Consider the following 15,502-nt stretch of genomic DNA (forward strand, 5'->3'; position numbering starts at 1 on the left):
TCTTTCAGTTCTTCATATGATAAAAGATCATAATTTGACACAGAAACCAAGATCCCCATTTATTTTTAATTTGCAGGAACAAGTGTTGTAAATTTTACATATAACTGATGGGCATTCTTCTTTTGATAAAATAATTAGGGTGCACAGGGATTGCCAGGGATTCCAGGAAGTTCAGGACTTGATGGTGCAAAAGGATCTAAAGGTAATGCTGCAATGGTAATACATCTATGCTTAACAGTTACTGTTCAGATTTCTGTCGATGCATTAGGAAAAATGAATACAGTGGAACCTCGGTTTTCGAGCGTTCTCGGAAGCTGAACGATTCGGAACCCGAACGCCGAAAACCCAGAAGTGCATGCCTTGGAAATCGAAAGGGGTGTGGTTCTCCACTTTCTCAATGGACTTTGCCAACCGCCCATTGCGCCTTCAGATGTCGAACGTTTCGGAAGTCAAATGGTCTTCCGGAACGGATTACGTTTGACAGCCGAGGTACCACTGTATACAAACAGAAATAATTTCTGGTAACAAAATACTATCATGCTGGCTATATACATTGATTAAAGATTTGATCGATCATGCTGAAGGGGAAAGGCTGGCACCATACTAGTTTTTATATGGCATTACATGATTTGGAGAGCACAACAAAATGAGTATTATAAAATATTATTGCAAACTTTCGGGATGATAAAACAGAACTGAATTAGTTGGACATCACAAAGTGATTGATTCAGAAATAGGAAGATTCGTTTTGTGAACCAGTGCCCCTGCCTAATAAGTAAGCAGGTAAAGCACCTTTCTGTTTGTATTGACACTGTCAAGACCAATATCCACATTTGTCCTGCTGCTGTAGTTGCACATTTTAGGCTGTTTTTTGTAAGAGTATCATTGACCGTAATCCTGAAACCATTTGACATATATTAAGATCCCTTGAAAGATTCTCTACTGGCAAACAAAGGGAATTAAATTTGTAAAAGAAATAACTACAGGTTGTTTAAAGGTTTCAGAAGCTACTTATACATGAGGTGCTACTTTTGCAGGTAACAGAGGTGACCCAGCTGTCTCTTATGGCCAGCCTGGCAAGAAAGGTCCTGCAGGAGATCGAGGATTGCCAGGTGACGATTCTTTTGGTCATTTGGTTATCAATGGACAAGCTATCTAACTAGTGCATTTATCTTGTGTATTTATATCTTTTCACTAATTTGAGCCAGACATTTATGGCTTCATGATTTAAAGTGATGATTTAATTCAAATCCATACTTTATGCTACAGACACATTTTTCATGCACTCCATGCACTCTCTGCATGTCTCCAGCTGATCACCATGAAGTGAAGGGGCTATATGTCCCTGTAAATACACAGGAGTGTATGCTGGGCACATGCACTCACATTTATAGCATGTTTATGAATCTGCATTTCCCATCACACTTCAGTGTTCACCATGGCAAATATGAGCATGCATATGAAACTGGGGCTATGCTAGTAGCAAGAACAAATATTTGCTATCCTCCAACCTTTTTTTAGATAGATCTCCTCCTTTGTTCATAGGGTGGAGATTGAAAGAAACACTTTAAACAGCTTTAAATGTGACAAGAGAAACTGAAAAACAATTCTTTTTTTGAGACGTTTTGGGTCACAACTAGCATCAGCATGTGGCAAATGCTGATGCCTCACTGCTGATACTCTGGGCCAACACTGAGAGAATCCACCATCTTCATTGCCTGTGGCCCCAGTCCATTGCAGTGTCTGTCTGCAATGGTATGCTAGAATCCTTAGACATTGTGGAGGAATGAAGATGGCTATGGCTGAAGTCAACCAGTTGAGTACCCTGAGGTAGGAGCTGCAGTTCTTTTCGACACAGCCACTTGTCCTTGTTTCCACTGCCTGCCTATGCCACATGGTAAGCTCATCAGGGGATGGCAATAAGATGGCCAGAGCCATTTCAAACCTCATGCTAGCCTTGGATATTCAGTTATGCTGCTGTTACTTTGGGACTCTTGTTGCCTACCTTCGTGTCAGTCATTGCCTTCATTTGCTCAATCTTTATAAATGCAAATTAGTAGATGTTGTGAGATACTGTAGGTTTTCAGTACAGTTTCATCCACAGCAAATGGTGGATGAATGGTGGAGTGAAATGCCTTCACTCCATTACATTCTGCTCTATTCCGCTCATGGAAGGAAGCTGCAGTAGACAATATACTAATGTGTTTCCGAAAAGCTAATACAGTACACTATGCTTGAGCAGTGAAGCATGCCTATGTATGCATGGAATTTGCCATTTAAAAAAAGTTTCGCTAAAAATATATTATAGTAAGAGTTGCTTTGTTTGTATGGTTTGGTTTAAGGACTTGATGGATTACCAGGGGACCAAGGAATCACAGGTGTTCAAGGGAGACCAGGAAGACAGGGACCCAAAGGATTAACTGGATACTCAGGAACACCTGGCTTCCCAGGTGAGGTGGAAGTGAAAGAAAAATTAGCTGGACTTTAAACATAATAAGCTTTTATGGGCCATGATGACATCAGTTGAAAAGGAAACATCAACATGCAATCAAACCAGAAAATATATGAAAGTCAAGGTGGGATTATACCCATGATCATCCTAATCCCTGTGGGGAAAAGTCCAACAAGCTTCCCTAGCTGAATGGAAAGGTCCATGCTGTATTTCTTTTAAACAAATCTTGCTGTTTTGTAATTATTTATTTGTTATTTTTACTATATTTTTTACATCAACTCGGGACATACATGAGAGGCAATTAACAATAATGTCATTTCTAGCAACCAGCATAATCATAAAATATACACTGGAGAAAATGTAAGTATTGTTTAATTATTAGGATTGTGTCTTCAACCCGCAGGTATCCAGGGAGCTGCAGGCATTCCAGGAGCACCAGGTGAACAAGGTAACCCTGGTCTTTTGGGAGCTCCAGGTTTTCAAGGATTACCTGGCAGTCCTGGGAGAAAAGGTAACTATTGTGAAAAACATGTGGCAGTGAATGTAATGATGTGGACTAAAGGTGATAACATAAATTGTATATTACTCTGTGCTTTGAAGGAATACAGGAGTGGAGAAGCGCAAGCCAGGGACCACATACTATCAGCCCCTAAAATGACTATCAGTGGCCTGAAAAAACTGTTGAGTCAGCTCCTCCTCTACCCTCCTTGGGGGAGTTTAAGTTTTCCAAGTGTGCCCTGAGGAAAGGCAGAAACACAAAGCGTAAGCCAGGGAGCTCATGCCAACAGCTCCTGAAGGGACCATTAAGTCTGTCTCAGAGAACTCTGTTTTATATTTTGTACCCTCTTCTTTCTACCCCAGCATAGATCCTAACAAAGATAACCCCTTGCACTGCCATTAACCTAAAGGGGGTGAAGCTTCCACTGCTGCTTTCCTTCTCAGGGGGTGTACGCAGTATTGTCAGAATTGCATCACATTGTCCCCTCCATTCTTTTTCTCCATCTTGCAATATTTCAAAGGCCTTTCGGGACCGCCTGGATTAAATGGCCTGAATGGACTACAGGGTCAAAAGGGCTTGCCAGGATCTCCAGGTAAATAATGAAACTACAATTATAAAATTATAATTTGAAAAATAAATACAAATGGAATTACTAGAAGAGGCTCAATCAAATGTTAAGCCGCCAACTGGCATTAATTTTAACAATAAACGATAGATTTTAAATTTTATGTGAGGTTTGGCTTCAGCTGACACTAGTTAATGCTAGCATAGTGAAAATCAGCCCGGGCTTTAAAAACAGTGTCGTGGAATTTCCATTGAGGGCAACAACTATGGAGAATTTTCCTTTTGCAGACCAAGTTATCTGTAGCATTTCAAACAGATATATGCCTGATAGGACCATACTCAGATATTGGAACCCATTGCCTAAAAGTATGTGCAAAAGCACACATGCTGTGGTTGCAAATCTTATCCTCTAGCAACAGCCCCCATGCTTCATGGGGTATTGCTCTGAAGTGCTTACTGATTTTGAGCAGTCTTTTGGGAGGATAAAGGGGGCTGAGGCTGAAGGGGGAAGCTGAATATCCTGGGCAAGGCACTCCTATATAGTGACTTAGGGGGCCACAATTTCTTGAATCATTTTTATCGCATGTGTCTTCCAAAGGGCCATGCTCTCTTCCCACTCCCCGCCCCACAAATTTATTCTCACTACAACTCTCTGAGGCAGGTTAGGCTATGAGAGAGCAACTGACTTGCTTCAGATCCACATGAACAAACATGGACATTGAGAGTTGGCCAACCTTGGATAGCTTCACCTGGAAAGGAAGTGCTTGGGTGTCTACTTTATGCATATGTCTTTTATTCATTATGAAGCTTCATTCTGTGTGCATTTATTATTCCCTTTATAAAGGTTTAAGTGAAATGGGGCCTGCAGGATGCATAGGAGAACCTGGGCCGAAAGGCAACAGAGGAGAACCTGGACTACCAGGAATTTCCCGTCCGGGTCCCCCTGGAGATGCTGGACTACTAGGTCCCCCTGGTAAGAAGCAGTTTTCTCCATGGGAGGAAAACAGCCAATCTATTACTACCCTATTGAAGAGCAGGATGATGATGTTTGTTTCTTATTTAATGTCACGAACAACAGCCAATAGGTTTCTGGGACACTCATGTAAGCAGATTTCACAAATAATTAAAGCAAGGGAAATGCACTATGGGAAACATTTGTGTTATCTTAGATATATATTGTGCTGGAAAGAATGGTTCTGCCACACAAACAAGCTATAGAGTCCACACAACATAGAGTAAAATGCCTTTGCAATGAGGTTCCTATTGGTCAGTATTCAACATTTTGGTATCTCCTAAAATATAAAATAGCACAATAAACTCTCTTCTTCTTACAGGCAAGCCAGGTGCTTCTGGGTCTGCCGGTCCTATGGGACAGCCTTCTGTAAATATAATTCCTGGGCCTCCAGGTGACCAAGGCCCTGCTGGATTAGATGGTGTTAGAGGTATGACTGGCATAATAAAGCAGTTAAAGTAGAACGAACCCTCCCATGCGCTAGACGTGTAGCATAAATGTTATTTTCCAATTGAGTTTGAGAGCAGGAGGGGGTCCTCCTTTTGGAGAAAGTCATCAAATAATTAACTTTGCTATGCCTTTATTCTGTAAACCACTTTGAAGGCCTTTGGCATTGAAGTAGACTTTTTTTAAAAAACAACAACAACAGCAGCACACAAATATTATATGTAAACTGTTGGCTGATCCTAAACCAGATACAAGAATTTGAAGAATCAGGTTGAAGGGCTATAGCTACTGTAAGTGGTAAATAATGTTGATTGAAGCTCCCAGGTTCACTCCTCAGGATCTCCCAAGTAGGACTATGGAGATGACTTTGGAGGGCTATTCTCAGTCAATACAGCCAGTGTGGTGCCGTCCAGATGTGCCCCACAACTCTCATCTTCCTTGATCATTGGCATGCTTTCTGGAGCTGATAGGAGCTGTAGTCCAATAACATCTGGAGGTCACCACATTACCCACCCTACGTGGAGATATTACCGAACTACAAGGACCAGTAGTCATATTCTGTATGGCAACTTCCTATGTTCTTGCAATCCAACCAAAAGATACTGAATACTGTCCAAAGACCACAATCCTCCCCCGCCCCCATTGTTAAGGAGACATGCACACAAGCCTGCTTCGGCCCCCTATCCTTGCTTAGTATGTTTATGCCAACAGTACTTAATTTTCATTCCAGGTCTCCCTGGCAAACCTGGTCCTCCAGGGAAGACTATTCTCATTAAAGGAGACCCAGGTGACTGTGGGGCTTTGGGGGCACCTGGGGCTCCTGGTCCTCCTGGCAAACCTGGACCTAAAGGTATCTCGGGAAATCAAGGAAGAGAAGGCTCAAAAGGTATGGCTTGAGATAATGGGTTTAGCATATAGCAGATCCAAGAACAGAACTTTCTTAATTCATCTGAATTCTCATTGTTAAGGTCCAACGGGAAATCCTGGCCCACAGGGACCTCCTGGTGCCCCTGGAGAGCCTGGGGATCAAGGTTTGCGAGGATCAACTGGTCGTATGGGTCCCAAAGGTAATACCTAACATTTTTTATACCCTGCTATATGCAGTGGCCATTCTGAATTCCCATTTGGTCATGTTTGCAGCAGTCTTGCCATGCTCTACCCAGCCACACAGCTAGTGAGAGGGGGGCATTGCAGTAGATTTTCTTAGTTGCAACCCACACATAAAGCAAATATCCTAGGCCAGAAGAATGGAGCAGATCCACACTGCAAATAGGATTAGGGAGCTAATACAGTGCATCCCGGGATGAGGGTGGTGCTGTGGGTTAAACCACAGAGCCTAGGACTTGCTGATCAGAAGGTTGGCAGTTCGAATCCCCACGACGGGGTGAGCTCCCATTGTTCGGTCCCTGCTCCTGCCAACCTAGCAGTTCAAAAGCACGTTAAAGTGCAAGTAGATAAATAGGTACTGCTCCGGCGGGAAGGTAAATGGCATTTCCATGTGCTGCTCTGGTTTGCCAGAAGCAGCTTAGTCATGCTGCCCACATGACCTGGAAGCTGTACGCCGGCTCCCTTGGCCAATAAAGCGAGATGAGTGCCGCAACCTCAGAGTCGGCCACAACTGAACCTAATGGTCAGGGGTCCCTTTACCTTTACAGTGCATCCCAAGTCCTGCCTCCTGCTTTCTAAACCCGTCTCTGCTTATACATATGACTGCTATAACACATCTGGAAGAGGAGAATTTGCCAGTAGCACTGAAGTTTTACTCTGTCCTTTCATAGCAATGTGGATCACATTGTTCAATTGGCTGAGTACTGGTTCAGCAACACAGTCTATGATGTAGCAGGTCTGTGGGTTAAATGCTATGCATACTTAGCATGCTATACATGAGGCCTTCACTCACCTGTCCAAATGCTGATTTAAGTGACAAATATACACAGCTTATGAAAGAGTTTGATTTTTTAAATCTACCATTTATTTTTTAAAAAATTAAGATTAAGGACATATTGTATACGAAAGCAATGCCTGAAAAGGATGCTGGAGAATAATACAGTAATAATACTTATAGCTGTAATAATACTTACTGAATTGTAAGCTGTTAACATTTGCTTGTTTTTCATTTACTTACATATTAATTTCTAGTAAAGGCATAGGTATTTAATGGTACTGAATGACAGGCCTTTTCTTGAAATAGTTTTTAGTCCAGCAGTGTTGCAATCAAGCTGAAAGGAAGATTGCACAGTCAGAGGACAGTGAAAACAAAGGTTCATGGCAGCCTATTGAAAAGTTCCTGGATGGCATTTCCCACCATTGGGATGGTGCTTCCTACAGGGCTCAAAGGGCGGAGCACAGGACTTGTTTTTGGAGGAATCACCTCCCGCCTCCCAGAGCAGCTCTGTCTGAATCGATAGGCAGAGCGTTGGTCAGGCTCCTACAGTCTCACCAAATTAAGAGCTTTAAAAAAGCTTCTTTTCCTTCACTGTTTCCTCTTTTCTCCCCTTGATCTCCACATTCTGGAGCATTGGGTGGGCTAGTTAGGGACCCTTTGGGTTTTCACTAGCTGGGAACGAGGATGACACAGCCTAGTTCCTGCTAAAACGTCTTAAGGAAGCTGAGCCAGGTGCTTTTGGGACAAGTTCAGTGGCATCACTGCAGTGAGGGAAAACAAGCTGCTTCACACCACCTTTGGAGGAGATGGATAGCCTTGGACACCCATTTCCTTATCCTTCAGGGAGGCAGTTATCCTTTTTTTTATTATGTAGACAGTAATTTTTGAAGGCATTCACTCGCTGTAGACAGATGCTCCCATGTTTTGTCACAATCATGTTGGGGGAAATGATAATGCCATGTGCAAGCTATCACTGTTCTAATTGCATTCTTGTTCTAAACCATCTGCATGGTGCTGGTCTCCCTCCTGCATGTGAAATGGCTGTCACAAATTGATTCTTGGCATTCAATCCACCAGGTTGCAGAGGTAAGCTTAGAGAAGGATGAGTGCTTTGGTGTGTGTTTTTTAAGTGAAAAAGTTTCTCTGAGTGTCAATTTATTTTTCTTCATGCTAAGATCTCAGTCTTTTAGTTCAAATTGCTAATAACTGATCTGATCCACATCTTCTAATGTGCAGATTGGGAGGTAGCTATCCTTCAGATATAGCACTTTTGTGGTCTAATTCTCTGCTCAAAAAAGTATCAAAATGTGTTCTAACATGTATATTTTAGATAATGTGCTTAAAATACTTATTTGGGGAAGAAAATACTTCAAAAATTATTTTAATACATATTTAAATGCAAATTTTCATGCAAAATAAAAATAGATGCAGAAATGGAATGGATTTTTAAATGAACATGTGGAATTGAGGCATGTGATCAGCCCTCTAAGCATGTTGTGATTTACTCTGTACCTCTGTGCCAAAAAAGTCATGACCCTCTATTACGTCTCTGAAAATTCCCATGGCTCCATGCTGCTGCAGTGGAGCTCACAGACCAGTACTGGAAAATATACTGAATTTCCTGGGCAGCAAGATGGTGTTTTTAGGAGCCAGAGTGAAATTCTGTATTGCAATCCTGTGCAGTGTTCCCTATCATCTATGTCCTGTGATATTTGAGCCCTTACATATTTTTTACTTTTCCTAACACTGGAGGAAAATGTGTGCAAATCACTAGCATTGGAATGTATCATTCCTTTTTTTAAAATTAAAAAATAAAGCGAATAAACATTTGCTTTTCCCCAAGTGAGACCCTCCTCTTGTAACAAAGTCATTCTCCAATAAAGTCTATATAACGCAAATGCTACTGCTGCAGCAAAAGCATAGTGTTATGTGGAAAGCCAATCACATTATACACTTGATCTCTCCCTCCCGGGTTCGTGTCTCCGCTCCTCCACATGCAGCTGCTGGGTGACCTTGGGCCAGTCACACTTCTCTGAAGTCTCTCGGCCTCACTCACCTCACAGAGTGTTTGTTGTGGGGGAGGAAGGGAAAGGAGAATGTTAGCCGCTTTGAGACTCCTTAAGGGGAGTGAAAGGCGGGATATCGAATCCAAACTCTTCTTCTCTTCTTCCTATTTATTTGTGTTAGGTCATTTATGCACTTGAACCTGTAGCAATAACATAAAAGGGTGGTTTCTCAAACGCTTGGCACATACTGAATTACCTTGGGAGTTTATATAAATTCTCTGCCTGGTACCTTGTTTCTGGGTCCAACTTTTCTATTTAACAGTACAATCCCTTACATGCCTGCTCAGAAACAAGTTCCATTGGATTCAGTGGGACTCAGTTCCAGGTAAGTGTGTATATGATTATGACCTAACTCCTGTTTTAAAGTCCTTTCATGTTTCAGGTGACCCAGGAGAACCTGGAAGTGTTGATTATTCCTCATGTCCCAAGATTCCAGGGCCTCCTGGTGTATTGGGCCCAAGAGGATCACCAGGTGTCGTGGGATTAAGAGGGCCAGCAGGTTTCCCTGGCCCCCCAGGTAAGTAATTCTGTGTCTGCAATGTTTGTGGTAGGGAAGAGACAAGAATCACCACGAACCCTTTCATCTATCATCCTTTCAGCTCACCTGTCCCAGTGAAGTCTACACAACTCCATGTTGGCTTCAGTTTGGGTTGCATTCATGAAGAACATCAACCTCCTCTGTTACATTTCCTATTCATTCTATTATTTAAGCACATATTTTTATCTGATGCCAGTTGGATAGCTTTACAAAAGAGACCACAACTTATCATAGCACTTTAAGAACATAAGAGCCCTGCTGAATCAATCTAAAGTCTCCCCTTTAAAATCCCTCCAAGCTGGTGATCATCACTACATTCGGGGATAGTGAGTTCCGTAGTTTGACTGTGCACTGTGTAAAGATTTCAATAGGTTGTAGCAGAACAAACAAATAGTGGCAGCTCCTCCTCACAGCCACAAGTTCCCTATCCCTGTTTTAAACTAGTACTTTCTTCTGACACAGTGAAACGGCTTGGACAGGAAGCTCAACTCATCCCCAAATCCCTCCACTTCATCTGATTTCCTCAACTATAGCAGCTGGATCCAGAGGGTCACAGGTTCCTCATCCCTGGTTTTAATAAAATAATTATTAATAATAATTTATTATTTATACCCCATCCATCTGACTGAGTTTCCCCAGCCACACTGGCCAAGAATTCTAGAGCATGGAGTGTGAAATATATTTTAAGGCTTTTTTAAAAAATAAAATGAAAGGACTGTTTCAAAAAGAAAGATGAAACTATTACTACTTCAGAGAAAACAAGCATACCTGTTTAATGTTAGATTTGCATTCTGTTCATACAATAACTAATTATAGTTGCATTTAGACATGAATGCACTGTATTATATTTCAGGAGAGAAAGGAGAAGAAGGGTCATTGGGTCAACAGGGTCAAGATGGCTTGCCTGGGCCACCAGGACCGCCTGGTGATGAAGGTAACATAGGAGAAAAAGGATACACAGGACTACAAGGTAAGTATTCTGCCACAAGCAGTCATTTGCCATACTTCTGGGGAAAGTACTAGCTTTGCAAATGATTTCTCTTACTTTTTGCCCTGGTTGTAATGGCTCTTGGCCAAAACTGTTAATAGAACCTGCATTCAGCTGCTCAGTTGGTATTGTATCATATCAAAGAATCCAACAGCCAAGTTATATGTTTTGCTAAATGTGTAGCATGTAGCTTTTATTTTCATCCCCCTATTTAATTACTTACAGGCACCGAGGTGGTTATGAACAGAGCACAGGATAGGAGGTTTAGTTCATCCATGCCCCAGCCCCAATCGCAATCGCAACAAGAATTGCTCCACCCAGTGCAGCAGCAAGCCTTAGAAAAAGCTTCTATTGGCACCAGTGGGAATTCTTTCTAAGGCTCATAGTTTGTGGGGGACAGCATTTTCGCTGTATTTGTGGTTAGGTATGGGAGAGATAAGCCGACTTCCCCTGTGTGTTGCATTTTCAGAAACAACTGCCTTCTCACAACACAACTGTAATGTGACTTAAAGATTTTGTTGGCTCCAACCTCTGAGGATTGGTTTTAAATTCAAAACCTGAGGCCCTGGGATCTTGCATGCTTCACTCAAGTCTGTTCTGAAGAATAGAAAAGCATCTCTTTAATGTGTCCTGCCTTTAAACGGAATATTCTCTACCTTTTCTCTGCAAGGTTTTCCAGGTGAAATTGGAATGCCAGGTCCACCAGGGCCTGACACAAGAGCTCCCGGTGGGTTCCTGATTGTTGTTCATAGTCAATCAGATCAAGTGCCACTGTGCCCAGAGGGAATGCCAAGGTTGTGGACTGGATATAGCCTGCTGTATCTTGAAGGGCAGGAGAAGGCCCATAATCAAGATCTTGGTGAGGACTGCAATATCACTCCTTAAATAAAATGCAGTGGTTCTCTGCATTTTTCATTGCAAATGGTTGCATATAACATTAAAATCTGGGGTGGTAGGTATGTATCTTTTTGGTGCCAATATTGGCCAACCTTTCATTGTCATATGTGCTATCTATAAAGCATGCTTAGAAACTGATGTGACCAGCTAGGGCCGTTCCTCGAGAGCCTTAGTGCAAGAGTCTCAACCTATGCTATTCGACCTGCGCTTCCCTGCAGAGGCTCTTCTTTCCCCGTTCAAACCTTCATTATTTCTGCTGGATGCAAAACTCATCCTTGTTGTCTGTGGTGAACCTGGGAGGTTTAATTTTTGGTATATTTGTAACAGATTTTTATATGCTTGGGCACACCTGCAAGTTACTATATATTTATTTGCTAGTTTTAAACATTACTTTAACAATGAAATGGACCAGGACATTAAAATCACGGTACTACATCAGCAGAAAAGACATTTGTTTTAAAACAAGCAAGTTCTGAAGGGAACTGGTCATTCAATCCCAAGGTGCTACAAGTTGAATTTTAGGAATTAAGCACAGTAGCAAATTTGTAGTCTTTTAATAATAGCTTTAGTACTCTGTTTCAGACAAAGGTATTTTCCAGCAATATCTAGAGGTGCCAGGGATTTGAATCTGGGACCTTTTATGTTTAGTGTATGGTACTCTCACTCACATTTCCCAATTTTGAAGGTAGTGAATTACATTTTAATTTATATTCTAACATTCCCAGAGCTTAAGAGGATTGCATAACTTAAACAAGTGAAGTGAAAACTCTTGACTACACAACACACACACACACAGAGCGAGAGTGCGCGCGAGAGAGAGAGCATAAGAACATGTGTTCTCTGTAGCTAGCTTTTCTTGGACACAGGTGACAATGATTGCTGTTGAAATTTCCAGGCACCTCCAGATACCGTAAACCCACCCAAAGTCCTTATGCATCAATAATTTTCCTGGCTGTGTAGCGCTAGTGTGGAATAAGGCTCAAGACTAACTTAAACTACTCTTTAATAAGAACTTAAGTGTTTTGGATTGGTAATTATGTCTGCATGTCCCCCACCATCTATTCTAGGTCTCGCTGGATCTTGTCTCCCTGTGTTCAGCACCATGCCCTTTGCCTATTGCAATATCCATCAGGTCTGCTACTATGCAAGTCGAAATGATAAATCTTACTGGCTGTCAAGCGCAGCTCCTTTGCCCATGATGCCCCTCTCTGAAGAAGAAATACAACCTTACATTAGCAGATGTGCTGTCTGTGAAGCTCCTGCCCAAGCTGTTGCAGTTCATAGTCAAGATCAATCCATTCCTCCCTGTCCATCAAACTGGGGAAGCCTATGGATAGGCTACTCATTTTTAATGGTAAGACTGAATATTACTTGGCTCTTCTATGGAACTATTTGGATCTAACCATGCTAGCTAATCACTGAAACTGAGCCTGTAAATTGAATAACACAAATGAATGAATGAGAACACACTTACCTGGGAGAAGGTTCAGCTGAACTTAGTGGGACATTCTTCTGAGTAGACATGCATAGGATTGAGCTGTCAGCAAGATCTGCAAAATGCTCAACTGATTTGTCATTTGCTAATTGATTGTAGATGTTTCACTCCTTCAGTTTGCCATCTTGGTTCCTTATCTTGTCTCTATTTGTTTTATTGTATTTATCAGTTGCCCAATAACTTTCTCTGGGCAATGCACAACGCATTATAAAAATAATATAACTATAAAATGCAAACTACAGTTCTAATGAGCAGAATTAAACTAAAATTGAGACAAAGTTGAAACCATGCCAACAGCAAATAACCACTGCAACTTAAGACATAAATGGATTTGATTTTAAAAGTCTGTATGGCCTTCATCTGCTGCTAAAATGGCATAGTCTGTGCCTCCAAGCAAGGGGCTGCTGCCGAGATCTTTTCTCTTGTAGACACTTCCCTTATTTCAGCTTGCAGAGGCATAAAAAAATGACACCTGACTATTAACTTTTTACCAGCTTTATTGTATGGTTTTATGTTTGGTGTTATAAAATTTAGCCATTCAGCAGAATTACTCCTGGAGGCTGAGACTGGCAGATCAATGAGCTCAGGAGTTTGGGTGTGCTGATCAAGTGTCCGCACTAAGTCTGGCATCACTGGGAACGGCTTTGATATTTCTAATGATATTTTTAATGTAAATATTTTTATAAATAAAGCAAACTGTGGGCACAGGTAATTATGTATGGGAAGAAGATGCAGGCTCTTCAGGTACTGTGTTCTTGAGCTATGAAGAATTTCAAAGATCAAACACAAGACTTTGAATTGAGCCCAGAGTATCCTGCCAACCAACGGTTAGCTCCAAGTTCTAATTAAATGAAGATTGGTTTTGACATAAACCATAGGCCAAAATCAATTCTCTTTATCACCATTCACACCCCAAAATGAAAACTGCAGAAGCTATCACAAAATTCATTTTGCCTTATGAGAAATGCCAACTCTGTTGGTCAGTACTACGATTTAAAAGAGATTTAGTTGTAAGAAAGTTATATTGTGTTCACTACGCAGTCTTATCCAAATGAGTCTCACTGAGCTCAGTGTGATTGGCTACTGAGTAAAACTGTACAGAGTGAGATAACTTCCACCTCTTTTGCCTGTTTCTTTCAGCACACTGGATCTGGTGACCAGGGAGGTGGACAATCTCTCATGTCAACTGGAAGCTGCCTTGAGGACTTCAGATCAGCACCCTTCATTGAATGCCAGGGGCAGCGAGGGACATGCCAATTCTTTACCAATGAATACAGCTTCTGGTTAAGTACTGTAAACCCAGAGATGCAGTTTACTTCAGTCCCTCGCCCAGAGACTTTCAAAGATGAGCAAGAACAACGCCGCAATGTAGGTAGATGCCAGGTCTGCATGAAATATGGCTAAAAGAAACCCGATCGTTTACCAAAGTGAAAGAGGATGCCGTCAGTTGCATGTGGTGCTAATCTTATGTGAAACTGTGCACTGCCGTTCAAGCCTTTGGCCACGTCTGCAGAAGTTTAAGCCAGTCAAACCATGGAACTGTAGTTCTTCCTCAAGTCCCACTCCCTGTGCAGCGACACTTTAAGAGGCATTGTAGCTGTGCTAGCTAGAAATTTATGGAAAGCTTAATGTTCTTTATGAGCCCCAAAGCATAAGCTCGCTTGCAAAGGCCAGCAGGATGGGAGGGCCAGTGTGGGGTGATGCTTAAGAGTGCTGGACTAGGACCTGGGAGAACAGGGTTCAAATCCATACTCAGCCATGAACCTCAACTTGGTGATCTTAGGCCAGTCACTGGCTCTCAGCCTATCCTACCTCACAGAGTATTGTGAGGATAAAAGGGGAAGGGGAAGAACCACATGCACCCGCTAGAACTCACTGGAGGAAAGATGGGGTGTCAATGTAGAAAAACTAAATAAATAAAAAACAAACCATCTCCTGAGTTCTTTTTTGCTGCCATAGGGAATAGTTAATCTATCACCCTCGCCCATCTTTTTTCCTGGAGCTTTTTACCCTTTATTTCCCTCTTGTCTCCGTAAACTGCAAGCCTGCAGGCAAGTCCAGTCTTATGTTTTTAATATTGTTTATACAACACCTTGATGATTGAGACACTTTATTGGTCGTAAACTATTTTTATTAGGTCTGACCTAGCAGAGTCACGGATGCAATTTATGTAAGCATGAAAAGCACACCAGCAGGCTTAAGCAAATTTCTGCCAGGAGGTTGTGACACTGCCACAAATAGAGCCAAGTCATAATTACTGTTTTTTTCTGTGTATAAGACTATATTTTTTCCTAAATTTTTGAAGTTTAAAATAAGGGGTTGTCTTATACACGGATAGTGCATGGTGCATTTTCTTAATTTTGGTTAAAAAAAAATAGGGGTCGTCTTATACATGGGGGCATCTTATACATGGAAAAATACAGTACTTTCCCCGTGTGGTTGCATCCTCAGGGATCACCATTTGAATGCTTGTAAATCAGCGCAAAGAATGATAATACATATGAAACATTTTATCATATGGTGTTATCTCAATTTTTACAAGTCGTGTGTGCATCATTTTCACTTGAGGAGTCTAATTAAATTATACTAATCCTACAGACAAGTCACACTTTTAGACATCTTTGTAACACAGAGCTGGTCTGTCAATGAGCCTGATACC

At 41.6% G+C, this 15,502-nt stretch overlaps 1 protein-coding gene across 1 annotated transcript in view; it reads left to right on the top strand.

The window, feature by feature from the left end:
• Window positions 1-14,774, top strand: part of COL4A4 (collagen type IV alpha 4 chain) — a 70,060-nt gene extending 55,286 nt beyond the window's left edge. Inside the window, exons 34-47 of the mRNA XM_077929927.1 lie at window positions 139-202; window positions 1,038-1,112; window positions 2,343-2,450; window positions 2,856-2,963; window positions 3,472-3,543; window positions 4,360-4,488; window positions 4,850-4,957; window positions 5,705-5,860; window positions 5,943-6,041; window positions 9,308-9,442; window positions 10,317-10,433; window positions 11,122-11,310; window positions 12,416-12,702; window positions 13,984-14,774. Of these exons, the coding sequence (XP_077786053.1) occupies window positions 139-202; window positions 1,038-1,112; window positions 2,343-2,450; window positions 2,856-2,963; window positions 3,472-3,543; window positions 4,360-4,488; window positions 4,850-4,957; window positions 5,705-5,860; window positions 5,943-6,041; window positions 9,308-9,442; window positions 10,317-10,433; window positions 11,122-11,310; window positions 12,416-12,702; window positions 13,984-14,247 (1,911 nt within the window). The 3' untranslated portion in view covers window positions 14,248-14,774. The remainder of the gene's footprint in view (window positions 1-138; window positions 203-1,037; window positions 1,113-2,342; window positions 2,451-2,855; window positions 2,964-3,471; window positions 3,544-4,359; window positions 4,489-4,849; window positions 4,958-5,704; window positions 5,861-5,942; window positions 6,042-9,307; window positions 9,443-10,316; window positions 10,434-11,121; window positions 11,311-12,415; window positions 12,703-13,983) is intronic.
• Window positions 14,775-15,502: the final 728 nt, after the last annotated feature.

Source organism: Podarcis muralis, chromosome 6, assembly GCF_964188315.1.
Source record: "Podarcis muralis chromosome 6, rPodMur119.hap1.1, whole genome shotgun sequence".
Taxonomy (NCBI): Eukaryota; Metazoa; Chordata; class Lepidosauria; order Squamata; family Lacertidae; genus Podarcis; species Podarcis muralis.